Here is an 18554-nt window from a genome sequence, read left to right as displayed (position 1 = left end):
GATGAACAAACAGATGATGGATGGATGGATGGATGGATGGATGGATGGATAAATGAGTGAGTACATTACACAGGCACCAGGATATTGGGATTTGTGAACCATTGTTCTCTCATATGGGGGAGGGTCTGGGGTGGGGTAGGTGGAGTTGAAATGGAACAAGAAGGGCAAACATAGTTGAACCTGGTTGGTGAGTAGGTGACTCTTAAGACTCAGCTTTACTGCATTAGCAAAGTTCCTTAATAGAATATTAATTAGTTAATTCATAATTGCTGAAGGGTCACCTTTGTTGTGTGAGGTGTTAGAAAACAGAAACTGAGATGACCCCTCCCCATGACCTGAGTTATTGTGTCAGGAGCCCTAGGAGGAGAGCGTGAGTGGGGCAGGTCCTTTGGTGTCCAAGTTAGCGCTGGATACAGTAGAAGCCTAGGTATTTTCTCCAGCAGTTAGTGAGTGAGTGGAGCCCTGGGCTTTGGAGATGGGCTTTTCACCACCCCAGCAGTTAATCTTAACAAAAACAAGTGCTGACCCTTATTAAGAACTTAGAGAGAACCTTGTTATCTCACCTACCCCAGCCACATGTGTTGAGCAGTTGACTCAGTGGGGGGGGGGGCTTGTGACCAATATGTCATCATTCTGCCACAGGCATCATGGTACACTGTGGGAAAGGGGTTGGGTGAGGCTTATAGCCTAGGATGCTGAAGTCAGGACTCAGAAGACACAGCTCTCCTAGGTCGTGTCTGGTATGTCATAGGCCCTCAGAACATAATGGAGTGTGTCTCTGGGACTGGGCATAGAATTAATAGAGGCCTTCCCCTCCCTCTTTTAGGGAACCAAGCAAAGGTCAAAGGTCTTGGTATCAAGATTCTGGACTATGGTCCACTTATGTGTCTGACTCTCTGTTCCCTGCATGGTAGCCCCCATCCCTGACCTTTCGGTGTCTTGTGTTTACTAAAGCCCTATTTCCCCCTTTGACTCCTGAAACATGAAGTTCTCCCCTGTGATACATCCGTCTTGACCTAGAAAACTCTCACTCATCCTTCGAAACTCACTTCTCAGGAAACTTCAGAGTCACACATGTCGGCAAGATCCTCCCGTGTTGATGTTTTCAGGTAGTGCAGACAGTGGTGTGTCCACTTTAGATGCCTGAATCTTATCGTTCCCCAACAACCCTCCGGGGTTGGCATTATTGTTACCTCATTTTGCCAGTGAGGCAATTGAGGGCTCTGAGAAGTTGGTAACTTGCCCAGACAGTGGACGCTGGAGTTGGCTTTGAGTCAGTCATGGAGTCTGACAGCTTGTGACCTTTCTTCTCTCACTGCCTGTTCTCTCTACAAGGGCTGGGACCTTATCTTTCATTCCGTCGTTCTCAGTAAGGACACACAGTAGGTTCTCGGTTCGACACACAGTAGGTCCTCAGTAAATATATGTGTGTCGAGTGACTCTGTCAGCAAGATTTGAAGGACCACAGCAGCAGAGGAGCAGCAGCTACATCCTGCCCACTCCAGGGTGGCACTTCAGCAAACACAGATGCTCAGAAGAGGGCCAAGCTGGAGGGGGAGAGGTGGGTGGGGCTCCTGGTATCTCTGAAGAGATGAGGCTTTGATTCCAACAAGGCTTTGAGTGACGACTCAATCTTGTGGGGGCGAAGTGCTCTCTCATCATATAAATAGGCCTCTTTGGTAAGGGAGAAAGAGTCTTTATGGCCGCTCTGCATAATTAGATGGCAAGGAAAACTCGGGGGCTTTTTGATGAACAAGCAGCATGGGGCAGGCACAACACCTGCTCCCCTGGGCACATAGCGCATGGGCATTCCTTCAGAGAGAGAGAGAGAGAGTTAGGGAAGTAGAGGAGATTCCCCAGGGAGGAGCCAGAATGCCCAACAGGGTTCCTGGCCCAAAGAGACAGGCTCTACAGACCCTCTCTGCTTCCCAAGGCTTGTCTAAGCCCGTGATGTCTGTTTTCCCCAGATGTTCAGTCACAGTGATGGTGGTTTGGGAGAATTAATGTGCCTTGGAATGCAGACACCAGCTAGACTTTGCTTCCAGGGTTTGTGATAAGAATACTCGGTGCTTGCCTGGGTCTGTTGGAAACAGCCAGAGATAAGGGATGCGCAGGAAATGACTTTATCACTTACTGAGGGAATTCCTTGCTGCCTTCCTACCTCCGTCCACCAGATTTTGGTTTCCTCCAGTGCTATGGTAGTGGGTCAAGCTGTTTCCCTCCACTCCCTGTCCTCGCTCTCCCCCTTGGGGCTATGTGGAGACCTGTTTTGGTCTTTTAGACCTGAAGTTCTGCCCTTTCTGAAGCTAGTCCCTTGAGAGTGGCATGAGTATTCCCCCAGGGCTCTTTCCCTGTCCGTGTATATTCCACAATGTAGGGAGGGTAATGGCTGCTTTTGGGTTGTCTTGGGGGCTGAGAGCAGGAGTCCCTCTATATGGCCAGGGGATGCCCTTCTGGCTGATTTTCCTGTTGGAGTCACCTAGATGCCAAGACTGTGTCTTCCCAGACCTGTTACATCCAAACCTCTTCTAGCAGACAGCCACTTTTGCCACTGACCAGGAGGTCCCACACAACCGGTGTCCACCCGTGTAAGTCCTATCTTCCGTTGCTGTGACAAAAATCGACTGCCTGAGAAACAACTTAAAGGGAGAAATCAATTGTTCTTTCAGCTTGCACCATTGTCTTTAGCCCTCAGCTTGTGGGGAAGCACAACATTGTAGCATGGAGCTTGCAGCACAAAGGAGCTCACCTCATAGTAGCCAATTGGGACGCAGGGAGTTGGGGAGAGGAGGCAGGAAGGGATCAGGAAGAACGATCACCCTTCAAGGGCAGGCCTCTAGCTGTCTTCCTTCAACCAGGCCCACCCTCATCCCTGTGCCTATTAAGAGATGAATATGACTTATCAGAACCTTCAGAATCCAGTCACTTCACCAAAGCTGGTAGGTAACCCAGCCTCCTCCCTGCTCTGTTACAGGAGCCTGTGGAAGATATTTTGTATCCAAGAGGCCTAATCATCTAGGGTGAGAGCAGGGAGTAGCAGCAGACAGGCCTCTGCTGGTCCCTTGTGTTCTGAATCAGCATGTCTCCCTTGAGTGGCAGCTCCAAGCCAGTGTCACCATCTTCTTCAGTTTTGAGGAGGAGTCTCACTGTGCAGTCCACACCAGCCTTGGGTTCCTGTTCTGAAGCCTCCTGAATAGCCAGGGCTACAGTCACTCTCCAGGTTGGCCCTTATTCAGTCCCCACCAATAACCTATAAAGTGGGTGACTCTGCAGTGGGCGACCCTGAGGCTTAGGGAGTGAAGTTCAGGTTCTAGGGTAACAGGACCTCTCAGGGTGACATGAAGAGAGAAGACAGGCTCTGACTGCAGTGGATGTATGGACACCCCCCCCCCCCAGATTGGTCTTATAGCTTTTTTAAAAAGTCAAACTACTGTTTAAAAATATGCCTTTATCTTGGGAAGACTATATCAATTTTACAAACAAACAAACAAAAAATCTTTGTTCCTTGCCGTAAACAAGAGGAACTCACAGCATGAGGCAAGGATGTCTAAAACCAGGTTTTCCTTCTTGTAGATGATCCTGCCCACAGAAGGCTTTGTGCCTAGGCTGTCCACAGGTAGCCCGCAGAGCTCCAGAGCAAGGCAGGGCACAGCAGCGGATGGAGACGTTCTCTCTGATGGATGGGTGTTACCGATGACATCGGTGTTATTTCTGTTCCAACCTATGGATCTTTCAGGAAATGAGGCCTGGGACCACATATTTGCAAAACTCACTGTTGAGTCTTAAAATCAGGCGGGAAAAGTATGAGATGCGGCTGGGTACCGCCAGGCCTCCGCTCACTGAAGTGCACCGAGGCCCCTAGTGGTGACCCGGGGGCCAGCTCCAGGTCGAGTAGGGAACCAGAGTGTTCCAGCAAGATTCTAAAGGACAGTGAGCAGAGAGTCCAGACACGGCTTCCCCACTGACTGGCTCTGGGATCTTGGGGGAACTTGCCTGCTCCCCTGGATTCCCAAAGCAACTCCCATCTCACTTTCTTCACTTACAAAGTGAAAATACTCACACTACACACCTCAGACTGGGTCCTCCTCTCTCCCACAGCCGCCCTGAGTAAGTGCTGAGTGTGTTCTATCTTAGCTGTTGTCTGCTGTTGTTTATTGTCCCAAATCCTGTGGAATCAGATGGGGCAGCTGTCAGCAGGTGTGCTTTGTCCAGGAGGCTCAGCATGCAGAAAGGCTGGCCTGAAACCTCTACAGCTAGGCAGCAGCAGACGAGGGCTATGCAGAGCTTTGTCCAGCAGGCCTGGAATCTAGGAGGTCTCAGGCTGCTCACCCCAGTTGGCCTTTCACCACAGCTCCCAGCTTCTTGCTGGATATTCTGAGCAGGCAGCCAGTGAGGTTCAAGGTCTATGCATCCCTGGACTCTATCCAGAAGGACTGTCTAGCCTCTGACCTCAGAAGAATTCCTCCACCCAAGTTGGCTCCACCCACAGTTCTGAGCTCTAGACCTGGGGTTTTGTAGAGTCTGGCCTCAGCCTTGTCTGGGACCTAAGAGCTGAGGAAGTCCCTTGGCACAGAAGCTGCCCCAAGACACCCATCTGGGAAACCCTGAGCTGTCCACAGACTGGATCTTGCTCTTGCTGCTCTTATCTTTTGTGTGTCCACGTTTCTGGCCTTGCTGGGATGGTTCCAAGTGTGAATCCTTAATCACTGATAGCAACTCCTTTCACTTTCTAAATATCCCTGTTGGGAAGGTGAATCATCTGCCTGTATCCTCATCTTCGTCCTCTTGGGGTGTGCCGAGACAGGCAGGAGGGTTGGTTAAAATCCCACCCTTGTGGGCTCAGGTGGGTCTGACCTCTAGGTTTGATGTTGCTGCTTCTGGGTGATGTGAGAGGATATTTATAAAGGGCCTGCTCTACAGAGACTGTCCAAAAAGTGGCAGCGAGTTTATTGTGTCACCAGGGTCCTTGGTGAGAATGTGGGTTCTGGGAACATGACCCCTGAGTTTGAATACATTCATGTTGTATCATTTAATGTCCTGTCATCCTGAGAAGGTATTTGCCCTCTTAAAAGCTTGCCTTTTTTTTCCGTCTGCAAAATGCAGGTTATAGGGGGTAGAGAGGTAGCTCAGTGGTTAAGAGCGCTACTCTTCCAGAGGACCCAAGTTTGATTCACAGGACCCACATGGGCTGTAATCCAGCTCCAGAGTATCTGACACCCTCTTCTGCATCTGCGTGCACATGCACAAACCCACACAGAGACACACACATACACATCAATCAATAATAAAATAAATCTCTTTAAAGTGTGGATTATAATAATGTCATTTTTGTAGGTTTCTGTGGATACTGAGTTTTTTCAAGGAAAGCACACAGAACAAGTCTGATCATGAAACAGGCACAGATTTAGTGTTGACAATTGCATTATTGGCTGCCTGCTGGTGTTATTACCAATGAACCTCCAAAGATACGTCCTTGTAAGTAGAGGAAACCAAAGCGTCAGAAAAAGGATTGCAAATGTAATGATCTAAAACAGCCCAATTTTATTTATTGATATTTCTTGTTGTTTTTAAGACAGGAGGTTCTTGTACGCAGGGAAACCAAGGGATTACAAATGTAATCCAAAGCATCCCAATTTTATTATTATTTCTTGTTGTCTTTGAGACACGGTCTTCTGCAGCCCAGGCTGGCCTCAGACTCGCTATGTAGTTCAGAATGGTCTTAGCGTTTGATCCTCCTGCCTTCACCTTATAAATGCGGAGATTACTAGCATGTACCAGCACACCTGGCTTATGTGGCACTAGACACTGAACCCAGGCCCTCTTGGGTGTGAGGCAAAACTCTGCCAGCTGAGCTATACCATAGCCCAACAGCCCAAATTTATTATCTTAGGTTCTTGTACCGCAGACATGAGTCCTAAGATGGGTCTCACTGCAAGGTATTAGCTTAGCTATGTCCCCTCTGGAATGTCCCACCGTCTCCTACATTTTCACTCTTCTGGAAGCGTGCATCCCTCGCCTCAAGACTACTTCTCCCGTCTTTAGAGTCCACCGTTCCCAACTCTGCCTTATTGAGGCATCTCCACTCTGCCCCACCCCTCCTCCACTCTGCCCGCCCACCATGAGGACAATAGCATAAAGAATTCTTGTAAGGTACATCTGAATCATCAAGCATCATTTTCTTATCTTAAGATCCTTGATTTAGTCACCTGAAGAATTCCTTCCGTCGTAGAAAGCCATACATCCATAGGTTCTGGGGATTAGGACTTGATACTCTGAATGGTTGGGCCCTTACTGTCTTAGCCAGAGAGGTAGAGGTCCCCACGGATTGGGGATTGTTAGCTAGAAGGTCTTCTGTCTCCCTTGAGGTCTGTTTGGGTGTTGCAGAAAGTTCTTTCTTGGTGTTTTACTTTTTGTTTTGATTCAATCTTGGTGGATTTCTCAGAGATAGTGCCATCTTCAGGGTGGGTCAGGCCCCTTTCAGAGCCCCATGCTAAATAAAGATCTAAATGAGGACTTATTGACTCCCAGATAAGGAAAACTATCAAAGTATCAAGGAGCAAGTGAAATTTCTACAAAGATGTCTCCTTATATTACCTCAGAAAATCTCTAATGAGTTAAAGCAACTGTGTTTGTTTTGCTGGCCGTGTTGTGAACAGGTGCCTTGGGTGGTCTTGCCTGTGCTCATTCATGGCTGTTCTACACTGGACAGTGAGATAGTGTGAGGGCAGTGCTGGCTCTGAGCCAGGCTCTTCCCTTCCAGGAGGCCAGCTCAGGGTCCCATGGCAGTGAGAGAACAAGAGAAGGCTACAAGCTTCCCTGGGCCTTCCTTAGGAGCAGAAAATCATCTGCTGTGTTTCTGAAGTACAGTGCAGGTTACAAGGCTAGACCAGACAAGATACAAGGGCATGCTATGGAGGGCTACTTGAAGGGAGATTTTGCAAAGAATGTGTGAGCTTTTCCTTTAACAGAGTCAGCTGGACTAAAATGTTGAAAGTCCAACCTTTAAAACACTTGTATGTTGCAAGAGCCTGCAAGCCAGAGCCCCTCCCTTGGCAAATATGGAGTGCAGTGCAGCAGACTGAGGCTTGGGAGTGTCCACTGCAGCCTGTGTCTCCGTGACAGACAGAGGATGCTGTCGGTGTCCAGGAGAGTCATGCTGGCTCGTCTGTGGTTTCCCCGTTGTGTTTGTGTTTTGATAGATCAGGATAAACTTCCTTATGAGTAAGAAGAAGCAGATGAGAAACTAAAAGAGAGAGTGGAAAGTTTTATGGATGCACCTGACTTGGTGCACGTCCTGGCTGTTTTAGCACCTTCCAACCGATTCAGGAAGGCTCTGAAGGAGCCATGAAGACGTTGTCCCTGTGAGAAAATAGTGGGTAGGCTGAAACAATTGTTTTGTGCTGGTTAAATTTGTTCTCTGGCAGTTTCATATATGATTATTCTCAACCGTGCCTTCTCTTTACTCCCCCCCTGCCTCTCTCCTCCCAACAGGTCCCTTCCCATATCCACTTTTTTTGTGTGTTTTTGTTACCAATCCACATGTTACCATGTTAGGTCCATGTAACAAACTATCCACTGGAGGCTGATAGATCACCATTTGGCACAGAGCCTAAAACAGTGTCTTCCTCTCCCCCAGAACCTATCGGTAGTCAGCAGTTAAGCCGGGTGGGTGTTTAACAAGATCAAGAATGAAAATGCTCACCTACTTGGCAAGGGCCTGAGTTTCTCCATCTCTGCAGGGAGCTGGGAAAGCTAATTTAACCACACCAGTTCTTTACAGCATTATAGGAATGGCTGTTTGGGGGAAGATTCTGGTAACAAGGTTCCAAAGGTGTTGAGCAAAGTATGTCAGGTCTGCTTCCCTTGTAATACTGTGATTCTTTTTTTTTTGGGGGGGGGGATATTTTTGCAGATTGTGAAGACTTCTAGGAAAATATATAATATCATATTAGAAACGTTTATATTCACATGGGAATCAAGGTCTGTTTAAAAGCATTTTCTCTAACAGGGCAGAGTCTGTGTTCATTCTTGCTTCATTTCTGTGTATATACGCTCTGGAGACTGCTTCCTGGGCGTTTCCAGATGGGACGGCTTGGATAGTTCTGACTGCAGGACTCTGATTTTCATAGCTGAAACAGAAGTTCCAGGAGGGCAGTGTCAGGTCTCACCTCTTAAGAGGGTGGCCGCTTAGACTCTCTCCTCTAACAGGTTGTGAGTTCTGTGGATGGGGGTCCTGCTTCATCAACCCCTGCTCTCTGCCCAGCTCTAGGATCTGTTAGGGCTGTGGACTTTGCCAGCTCCTTTTACTGCCTAGGAACTGGCAAAAAAAAAAAAAAAAAAAATCCATCCTTGTGGTCTTCTAGTTTATGCACCTGGTCCTCTGGGGTCTTGCTGGCTTCTCTGTAATGAAGAAGGAAGAACAGTGGTTCTGGTGCCCAGAGACTTAGTTCTCTCCAGGATACCGGGTGTGGGTGTTCGAGCTGCTGTCTGACCCTGTGGCTCTTGCTGGCCTCTCTCTGTTTCACTGCTCTGAAAGCTGTTTCCCATGGGTCACTTCCTTTATTTTCCTTCTCTCTGTGGGCTTGCTTGGAAATCTCACAGATGTAAGGAGTCCTGGTCTCCAGTCTTGGATGTGACTGTCAGAAAGCTTGTTAAGAGTGCCAGAGACACAGATTATCCCACGTCAGGGTGGGTCTATCTTCCAGTTTTTCCAGGCAGGAAGGTTCTGAGCTCAGGATGGGAATAGACCACTTAGGACTTATTCTAAGATCAGACCCAGAAGTGCTGGGATAAGAGCCAGTTCTGCTGACCACCTCTTCAGACCATCACCCAGAGGCACAAGGAGCCTCAGAACACCCCATGAATGACACAAGACCTAAGCTTCATTGCCACTAATAAATTAATGGCATGTCTCTCCCTGCAGAGGTTACATTTCAGACAGCATTCAAAGAAAAAGCTTGATTCTGGGGAGTGAAGTGTGAAACCAAATTGCCATGACCACAAGTCCTTAATGTCGGAGCCCTGGGTGTTGTCTCTCATTTGGCCGATCTTTTTGCCTGGTTGGCAGAAGCTCATTCACTAGTGCATTAGACAAAAATCTCTTTTGCCTGAGGAAGCAAAAGAGGTGACTTTAAGGTAAAGCTCCTGGAGTGGTGACCAGTGCCAGGAGCCTGGCAGTTCTTTCCCTCCACTGTCCAGCTTGACACCTGGCCTTCCTCCCTGCAGACCCACTGTGTGTAATCTATACCTGCAGGCCCACTGTGTGTAGTCTATACCTGCAGGGCCATTATGGCTACCAAAAGAACCCATGTTGATGTGATGGCATTTGGTTACTCAAAGGATTTTTGTCCATTGTTCTGTCTGCCATCTTTTCCGTCTGTCTCCCCCAGTCCAGATTTCCAGAGGTGATGAGTATGTTCAGACACCCTGGAACAGTCACACCCGGGTGGGGGATGAAGTAATCTGCTGGGAGCAGAGAGTCAGTGGGTGCATCTTTTGATGGCTAGAGGTTTCACCCACACGGTTCCAGCTCTGATACACGAGCCATCTAATGCAGGGCAGAGTGCTGAGCCAAGGCGTGCACATACACACAGGATGACTGTGCGGTCTGTCGGAGACATATTCTTTTATTCTTTCTTGGAGAAAACTATTTTCCTTCCTCCTGAGTGCACAGGGTGAGTGGGACCGTCCAGTGAGAACACAGGACAAACAAACCCATGGCGTATTTTTCTGATGCATGCTGGGCCCTGGTCTGTGTACATGGAATTGGCCAGCGGACTTATTTGAGGGGACTACGGACATCGGGTCCAGCTGTGGTCTCCCGCTCTAGCAGTTAGAGCTCAGCAGAAGGGACACAATGCTCATCAGATGATACCAGATACATCATCTGTTGCATCTCACCAGTTTGTTTAAAGTCAGCACTGACTTGAGGACCCTCCATGGGGGGCTTGAATGGTTATCTGTGGGAGGCATGTTGAGGATGTATCCTTGGCCGAGCTGACAAAGGCTCACACAGCAGGACACTGGAGCAGATCCTGAGAACAAGGCTGTCCCAAGGAGCCTGGTCACACCCAGGTGTACCCTGTTTCCCTAAACTCCCACTTATCCCTCAGAAAATGCTGAGAGAACTCAGGAGTTGGAGGGAGTCATGCTTGGCCAAGCCAGGAAAGCCTGGTGCGCCCCCAGTACGGCATGGACACCCTGGGAAAGGTTCCTCTCTGTAGCCTTGGGCCTTCCTGTCTCTAACTGAGCAAGATATTCTGAAGATATTAAGACTTGAGACCTATTTCTTCCTATTTCTTCCTCAGACTTTGCCTCTGGTAGTCTTGGCTAGGGCAACTGGGTGGACAGGATTGGAAAGCAGAGTCCCCCAGAATCATGCCATCCTTGAGGACTTGGTGGGAGGGATCCCCAGTCTTTCTGAACAATAAAATAGAGGGAGCCATGGAATCAGTGTTTGTTTCAAATCTCAGTGTTGCTTCTTACTGGCTAAGGCACATCCGTTGGTCTCTCTGGGCCTCAGTTAAGTGTAAGAAGTAACTGGCACTATTCAGCAACTACTCTGGGCATTTGTGGGTGGTGCAAGGCAGGCATGATAGAAGTCCTGGTTGAGTTCTGGCTTCCACACTTGCTAGTCACCTGTCCCTGGCCCAAGCAAGTTGCTCAACCTCTCTGAACCTTGTGATATCACCTGAAAATTAGTTCTGACACTTCCCAAGGTTGGTTCTGAGAGCTGAGGAATCTGAGCACACCAAGAGCTTGCCCTGAACACCATTGTGTGTGTTCAGTCTCAGGTCTCCTCACTGCTATTTGAAGCACGCTGAGAACTGCTAGCAGGTGGGGCTCCCTGCTGGGGTGGTTCCTTGAAACTTCGGTTTATTGAGGTGTAAGTCGTGTGGGGTAAAAGCTTTCCAGGTATTCCGTTCTGTGGATTTTGACAAAGATAATATAGTTATGTAACCACGATTACATCAAAGTGCAGAATATTTCCATCCTGGGGAAATTCCGTCATTGGAAGACTTACAAATGGGATCCCTCTGGTTTTTAGAAGACCCCTACCTCAGATGGTAGGAGATCCCAAAGTCTAGGCCATGCCTTGTCAGGCAGGGAGCCTCAGTGGTCTATTGAATAGTAGGTAAGTTCCCTGCCTGGGCTCTCAGGCTGTCTCTGCTAGGGATTTGTGAAGACTTTATTTGTGCTTCCTGGCCTGATCTTTATTAGCTGTGGAGCAGGGAGACACAGAGCCAGGAAATGTTGACGAGGTTGAACAGTGCTGCCCAGGTAGAGGCTGAGAATTCATGGAGCTGGGAGTGGAGACACAGTGGAGAACTCTGAAGTATTCAGAAAGCCAGGGCAGGTTAGGCCTAGTCCAAACTGATGGCCTGTGTCCTCACATATTGACTTTGAGAGAGGGTCACCAGCAAAGGAGACCACAGTCGTTGTGAGGACACACCCAGGTAGTTTCACAAAGCTATGTTTATTCCGTTTCAAGATGGGTTTCTGGTAACACATCAGCTGGCTTTATGGTTGGTGTAACAAAATGCCTGACAAAAGCCACAAAGGAGGGTTTATTTTGGCTTACAAAGGGTACCGTCCATCAAGGCAGGAAAAACAACATGGGAGGAGTGGGAGGTGCTTGTCCTGTGTCCAATCAGGAAGCAGAGAGCAATGACTGCTGCCTCTCAGGCCTTTCTCCTTTTATTCAATAGGGGCCTCCCATGTTCAGAGTGGTTCTTCCCACCCCAGTTAAACATCTCTAGGAATGCCCTCACAGTTATACCCGGGGGTTTGTCCTTTAGGTGGTTCTGAACCCAGTCAAGCTGACAGTCGTGATTAACTCTCACAGATAGTAAGCTCTTACGGTAGACTGTTACCGGAATAGCCCATAATAAGTTGAGGCACACACTCTGGTAGACTCTGCTCTTACCCAGTGGCTTCAGGGATCAGCCATGTGAAATGTTTTAGCCAAATGGATGTCAGCAAACAGGAAGACAGCGGAGGCTTGGCACAAGTCACCTTAGCTTCCTGTCACTATAGTAAAATACCTGAGAGAATTAACTTATAAAGAGAAAAGGGTTGGTTTGGGTTCATAGTCTTCTAAAGATTTTCAGCTCATGATTGGGTTTGATTCCAGCACTCACATAGCATATCACAACTATCTGTAATTCCATTTTCAGGGTCTCTGCTCTCCCTCTTCAGGTACCTGACATGCTCATGGTTCACAGACATTCAGACAAAACACCCCCACACATAAAAATATAGATAAGTTAAATTGTAACAAATGTCTTAATGTCTACTTTTGACAAATAATGTAGCAACGCGTTTTCAGAGTCACAATTTATTTTTAAAGAATTATTTATTTTATGCATATGAGTAGCTGTCTTCAGACACATCAGAAGAGGGCATTGGGTCCCATTGTAGATGGTTGTGAGCCACCATGTGGTTGCTGGGAATTGAACTCAGGACCTCTGGAAGAGCAGTCCGTGCTCTTAGCCACTGAGCCATCACTCCAGCTCCCAGAGTCACAGTTTTTATGGGGGAGGGGTTCATGTTTTGCTGGTAAGTTGAGGCAACATGGGACCATTGAACTGGGGAGCTACCCATGCAGTTGCTGTGCAGCCGTGGGTTTGGCTTGTCATTTGCATGCCACTCCGTGTGACTCAGAGTGTCTGAGCAAGGAATGCTTAAAGCTGGAGCGTTGAAGCTGCCAGAGCCAGCTCTTTGTGTCCAGATAAAGAGACAAAATCCACGAAAGTGATGCTGAACTGTAGAACATGCCTGGAAACATCAGGGTTGTGCTGTTTCCTGGGCAAGCCAAGAATGGGGGTGACAGGAGTCTGAGGAGGGGGGTTGAGATAGTAGCACCCAGCTTTAGCCTGGTGGTTTGAGGGGTACCCCCCCCCACAGGAGAATGATAGTATGTTTTCTGTTGTAATAGCAAAACACCTGAGGCTGAGTGGCTTATAAAAATAGAGATTTGTTTGTACTGGTTCTGGAGGAAGAGAAAAATCAAGAACACAATGTTTGCATCTGCTTTGGATCTAGTGCAGCCTTCTGGCTACAGCATCACACAGTAGAGGGTACCACATGGAGAGCTGGAATGAATGTGTTCTCTAAAGCACAGGGCTGCAGCCACCATCAGGGAGGTCCTGTTCCCATGATGCCACCCAATCCTTGTCGTCTCCCAAAGTTTTCAGTGCCATGAGCCCATGAGTTTGAGGGTTGTTTCTAAGGCATGGCTTTGGGGGGGGGGTGCATTTAAACAATGGGACTCTGGGAAGCAGAGGAAGGTTGGTCCAAGGACACCAACCCTTTGGGGCATCATCCTAAGGTGGATGGGGTGAGAGAGTGTTGATTGGTGACATGCAAGACTCAGCCAAGCCCTTAATCCTGCTGTTGTGTGTGGGATACTACCAGACCTGTTCATGGAGGTGTGTGTGTCTGTGTGTCTGTGAGTGTATGTGTGTGACTGTATATGTGTATCTGTGTGTGTAGGTGTGTGTATGTCTGCATGTGTGTGTGTCTGTCTCTGTGTGTATATGTATGTGAGTGTATGTGTGTGCCTGTGTATGTGACTTTGTGTCTGTGTATGCATGTCTGACTGTGTATATGTGTGTACATGTGAGAGTATGTGTATGTCTGTGTGTGTGTGTGAGTCTGTGTGTGTCTGTGTGTGCATGTCTGACTGTGCGTATGTGTATGTCTACATGTATGCGTGTGCCTGTGTGTGTATATATGTGTGTATGTGTGTGAATCTGTGTCTGTGTGTGTGTCTGGCTGTGTTTGTATATGTGTGAGTGTATGTGTATGTCTGCAAGCGTGTGTGTGTCTGTGTGTTTATGTGCATGTGAGTTAAGGGTGTGTATGTCTGTGTGTGTAGAAATTTGTAGAGGAGAGGGAGCCACAGAATTGGAAGGGACTAAGGAGGGGAAAAGACTGAAATTCACATAAAGAGACAGAGATAGTTGAAACTTCTAGTTTTATTTGGTTTAACCAAACATGAACCCACAAGACCTGGCTGGTTATGGACACAGATTCTCCCAACAACGATCTCCTCGGATCTTCCTTCAGTGAGCATTCACTGAGATCTCCAAGGATTGTGCGCTGCAAGCTGAGCCTGTAGTGCTTGCACAGGACAGCAGCCCCTAGGGTGGGGGATTTAGTGGTGGTGGGGGGTCATGGAAATGTCAGAGTTCGTCTCATTCTGTGTGGCTTGTTTTTAACAGAAGACTTCATGCATCGAATGAGGTTCAGTCAGAAAACTGATGTCCTTGCTGAGCGGCCTGAGGAAGCCAGAGGCGTAGAGACCCTTGAGGGCATGTGTCTCTACTGAGCACACTCGACCTTATCCACTTGGTGTTCTCTACTTCTCACAGGCCTTGCGAGTGTATGTGTGCGCTCTCTCTCTCTCTCTCTCTCTCTCTCTCACACACACACACACACACACACCACTCAAATATATAAAATACAATATTTTTTAAAAAAGATTTTTCTCCAAAATCCTGAGGTGAGGGGCAGGAGAGAAGACAAACCCACTTTCTAAGAAAAATCTCAGTTATTAGCTTGAAACAAACAGCAGAACACAAACACAGCCCCCAAACACAGTGTCTGTGCGCTGCGATGACCACTTGCTAGCCCTTGACTCACGGAAGTATCACAGTATACCCTCCCCTGTCCTGGAGGGCTTCCTGGTTCCTTCAAGGGAGAATTTCTAAATCCATCTGCTTACACTCCATGTACCCCTCCCCCACCGTTCCTCTTGGAGCTCATAGCCTGGTGGGACTCTGAGGCCATTCCAAGTACTCTCTGCCTTTTTAGCTCCAGAGAGCCCCACACTTGGCAACTGAACTCTGAACTTAGCGCTCAGGCTGAGGGCCATGATTCAGGTGGGAAAGTCGGAGGCTAGACCAAAGCAGAGTGTCCCCTTACCCTGAGGGGTTTCCATCTTGCCTCTGAGAAGCCTCACTTCAGGTAATCTGAGATTGAGGTCAGAAGTTACACCCATGAACTGTAGCTACTGGGATCTGGGAGTGTGTGTGTGGGGGGTCTGATCATGGAAAGGACACTCCAATATGTTTGGACAGGGTCCCTGACCTACACTTTCTCTGGGAGGAAGGGTGGTAACATGGGAGCCACTGCATCCTGAGCTCAAGCCTCTGCTCTGACCTGCTGTGAGGATTCAGCAACCCCTAAACCCCTCTGAGTTTCCCTTTCCTAACTTGGAGGATGGAGCTGAGAAAGAGATCAGCACCAAAGTGTCTCTAGGGAGATTTTCTGGGAAGAATCCATCCTCAGGGCTTGGAAGCCAGGTAGTTCCTGGAAGCTAATGGAGGGTGAGGACTCTGGGGCAAAGAACAAGGCATAAAGCCCATCCGTGCAGAGTAAGCGCTGTGGCCAGAAGCTGTTGGGGTCTACAGTCTCCGGGCCACAGGGCATCTAGGTAGGTGGGCAGGGAAGAGGTAGGACCAAGGATCACACTTCATCCAGTGTCCCCTGACAGGACCAGGGTATGAAGCTAGGCAGTGTTGGTTCTCATGGCTGGAGCTTTTTGATGACTCTGTAGGAAGTCATCAAAAGGAAGGAAAGAGGAAACAGCTGGGAGTCCCACCCAAAGCCAACCTCTGTCCATCACTACAGCTGCAGGTTCACAATCTATCGGTACAGGTGGTAACTTTATTATTTTCTTACATTCCAAATGGACTAAGCCAGTATTTCCTGGGAACATACTCTGATTATTACCTGGAATGACAGAGGGACCAGGCAGGTGTAGTTAGGAGAAGGGAAGACGATATTCTTGGATTATCTGGGTGCGCCAATGTGATCTCAAGGGCCTCCGCAAAGGAAGGAGGCAGATGGGATAATCAGACGTGACATTTTGAAGATGCAGCGTTGCTGCCTGTAAAGTCGGAGGGGAGCCAGGCTGAGGAATGAAGATGTCTTTGGGAGTCTGACAAATGCAGAGCATGGATCCTTCCCTGGCACCTCCACCAGGAGCAGTCCCCGCCCTCTTATAGCGTGAAGGTGGCCATTAGACCCATTTCAGATGCCTGACCTCTAGAACCATAAGAAAATGAAGTCATTTTTGTGTTAAGCCACTAAATGCTAATAACTTGTTACCATAGCAACAAGAAGCAACATGTTCCAAGGACCACATCAGGCAAAATAGATCGAGGATGGGTTTTGTTTGGTTGGGGTTTGTCTGGTTTTTTGTTTGGTGTGTGTGTGTCCTGGATGGCCTTGGACTTGCTGTATAGCTAAGGATGGCCTTGAACTCCTCATCTTTCTGTTTCTGCTTCTTAAGTGTTATTACAAACATGTACCACCACACCCAGTTGATGCAGTCAGCACATGGAGTCCAGGGCTGTGTGCATGCTAGACCAGCATTCTGTAACTGAGCTACACCAGTAGGCTTTATAATCGCAGCACTCCACAGAGTTTCCTGTGCCCCTTCTCAGTGCTTGTCGATTTCCAAGCCCAACCTGCCTGTTCTGAACTTTTCATAAGGGAACCCTTCAGTGTGTGTTCCCTGGTCAGTGTGTGCTCCCAAATCAGTGTGTTCTCTTATTGAATGTGTGCTCCCAGGTCAGTGAGTGCTCCCAAGTAAGTGTGTGCTCCCTGGTCAGTGTGTGCTCCCAGGTCAGTGAGTGCTCCCAAGTCAGTGTGTGCTCCCAGATCAGTGTGTGCTCCCTGGTCAGTGTGTGCTCCCAGGTCAGTGTGTGCTCCCTGGTCAGTGTGTGCTCCTAGGTCAGTGTGTGCTCCCAGGTCAGTGTGTGCTCCCAGGTCAGTGTGTGCTCCCTGGTCAGTGTGTGCTTCTAGGTCAGTGAGTGCTCCCAAGTCAGTGTGTGCTCCCAGGTCAGTGTGTGCTCCCTGGTCAGTGTGTGCTCCTAGGTCAGTGTGTGCTCCTTGCCCAGGACCTTTTACTCTGCAGTGATCTGAAGGCTCGTTCCTGCTCTGGTGTCCCAGTTGCTGTCTCTAATTACTGCAGTGTAGTAGCTCTTCATGGTTAAACCACACTTCACTTATCCATTCTCCTTAGAACTGTTTGACTTTTGTGAAAACCACAACCAAACAAACACTGCTGCGAACATTCTGTAATAAATCTCATGTTAGACACAGATCCTCGTGTCTCATGGGTAAAGGCCAGAGAGTAGAGTTCCCGGGTCATAGGTTTGGCTTACATTCAACTATGCAGGGATTTTAGCACATGAGCAGGAAGGTGTGGCTGGCATGGGGACTGGGTGTCAGTGGCTGCCCTGCTTGCCTGTAGTAATTCTGGGGAGACACACGGGTTCGGTGCATTGTCTGAACCAGGGTAGAAGTTTTCAAGACTGACTTGGAGACTGTCATTTGTGTGGCTAGGTGGCTATGTTCATGAACACTCTATGAGTACTGGGACTTTCTTATAGGTCTTCCCTGATTGTGACAGTTGCTAGCTCTGTTTATAGTTGTAGAATCTGAGGCCTGGGCAAAGTCCTGTCTTTGGCAGAAATGCTGAAGGAAGACCTTGATATCTCTGAGTCTAGCTAACTCTGAGGTCTCAGTCCCATCCCCCACCCTGGAGGAGTGACTTTAGGGTGGGTCCTGCCTGGAGATCTGCCAGAAGGGTCAGCTCCTCCCACAATAAGGAGCTGCAGACAGCGCAGGGGACAGATGAAGGGACAGCAGATGGCTTCCCAGATGGCAGAGAGCACAGCCCAGCTGATGGAGAGGGTTGTATGAGGGGCAGTGATGAGGAGGGGGAGTAGCGAGAGCCTAATTAAGACATCTGATTGGTTAAGTAGTTGAATCATATGCAAAGGGCTATAGAGAGCTTCAGCAGGTACTAGAGGTGGGGGTCACGTGAGGACATTCATGGCTAAGATGGGACCCAAGGGGGGCCAACTGGAGACAAAAACAAGCCAGGAGTTGGGGGAGGGAGGGGAGGAGGGCCCTCAGGAAAGTTCATACTACTTTGCCTTTTTCATGGTGTCCCCTCTGCCATGGTCCCTGCTGCATCTTCCTCAGCCAGTACAAGTCTCCTTCTGGTCAGTAGCAGCTCTCTGGGGCCTCCTTCCCACTGGCCTGAGTCTGTCCTCACCCCACACCCTTTACCCAACTTCTGCATTACTTCTCATTTTGTTTTAAGCTGAAGTAGCAAGCTCAGTTCGGAGGGCGCTCAGTCAGCCAGCTCCTTTTCAACAAATTTCACATGGCTGCTTGTTCTCTGGTCCAGATGATGGCAGCCTGGAAGGGTAGGCAGAAGAGGGCTGAGACAGACACACGGCTGGGCTGATGTTTACTAAGGCCCTGGTTTGTTCTGCTGATTTACTGGGAAGGGAATGCTGAAGCAATTGGCCAGTTGGCTACTTCTCCAGTGGCATGCGTAGCTTTGGGAACTTTCTCGTTCACTAACCCAGAGTGTTCACAGCCCACGTCATGCAGGGCCCTCTCATAGTGAATTGGAAGTAAATAAAGGCTTGTGTAGTGTCCCTGGGACCAGCCCTACGCTCCCTCATCTGAGGCTCAACACAGGACTCAGACGTTCCGGGTTCAGTGGGTGTGTTGCAGGAGTCAGG

The 18554-nt window shown here is 48.7% G+C and overlaps 1 protein-coding gene across 2 annotated transcripts in view; it reads left to right on the top strand.

The window, feature by feature from the left end:
- The window catches only part of Hspa12a (heat shock protein family A (Hsp70) member 12A), a 142239-nt gene that overhangs the window by 74281 nt on the left and 49404 nt on the right, over positions 1-18554 (top strand). The window contains exon 2 of one of the 2 annotated variants that reach the window (XM_028774251.1): positions 15637-15642. The exons of the other annotated variant lie outside the window; for it this stretch is intronic. Within the exon in view, the coding sequence (XP_028630084.1) occupies positions 15637-15642 (6 nt within the window). The remainder of the gene's footprint in view (positions 1-15636; positions 15643-18554) is intronic. 2 annotated transcript variants of the gene reach the window in all.

This window comes from Grammomys surdaster, unplaced genomic scaffold, assembly GCF_004785775.1.
Source record: "Grammomys surdaster isolate TR1022 unplaced genomic scaffold, NIH_TR_1.0 66, whole genome shotgun sequence".
NCBI lineage: Eukaryota > Metazoa > Chordata > Mammalia > Rodentia > Muridae > Grammomys > Grammomys surdaster.
This window is presented reverse-complemented; position numbering and strand designations above follow the sequence as displayed.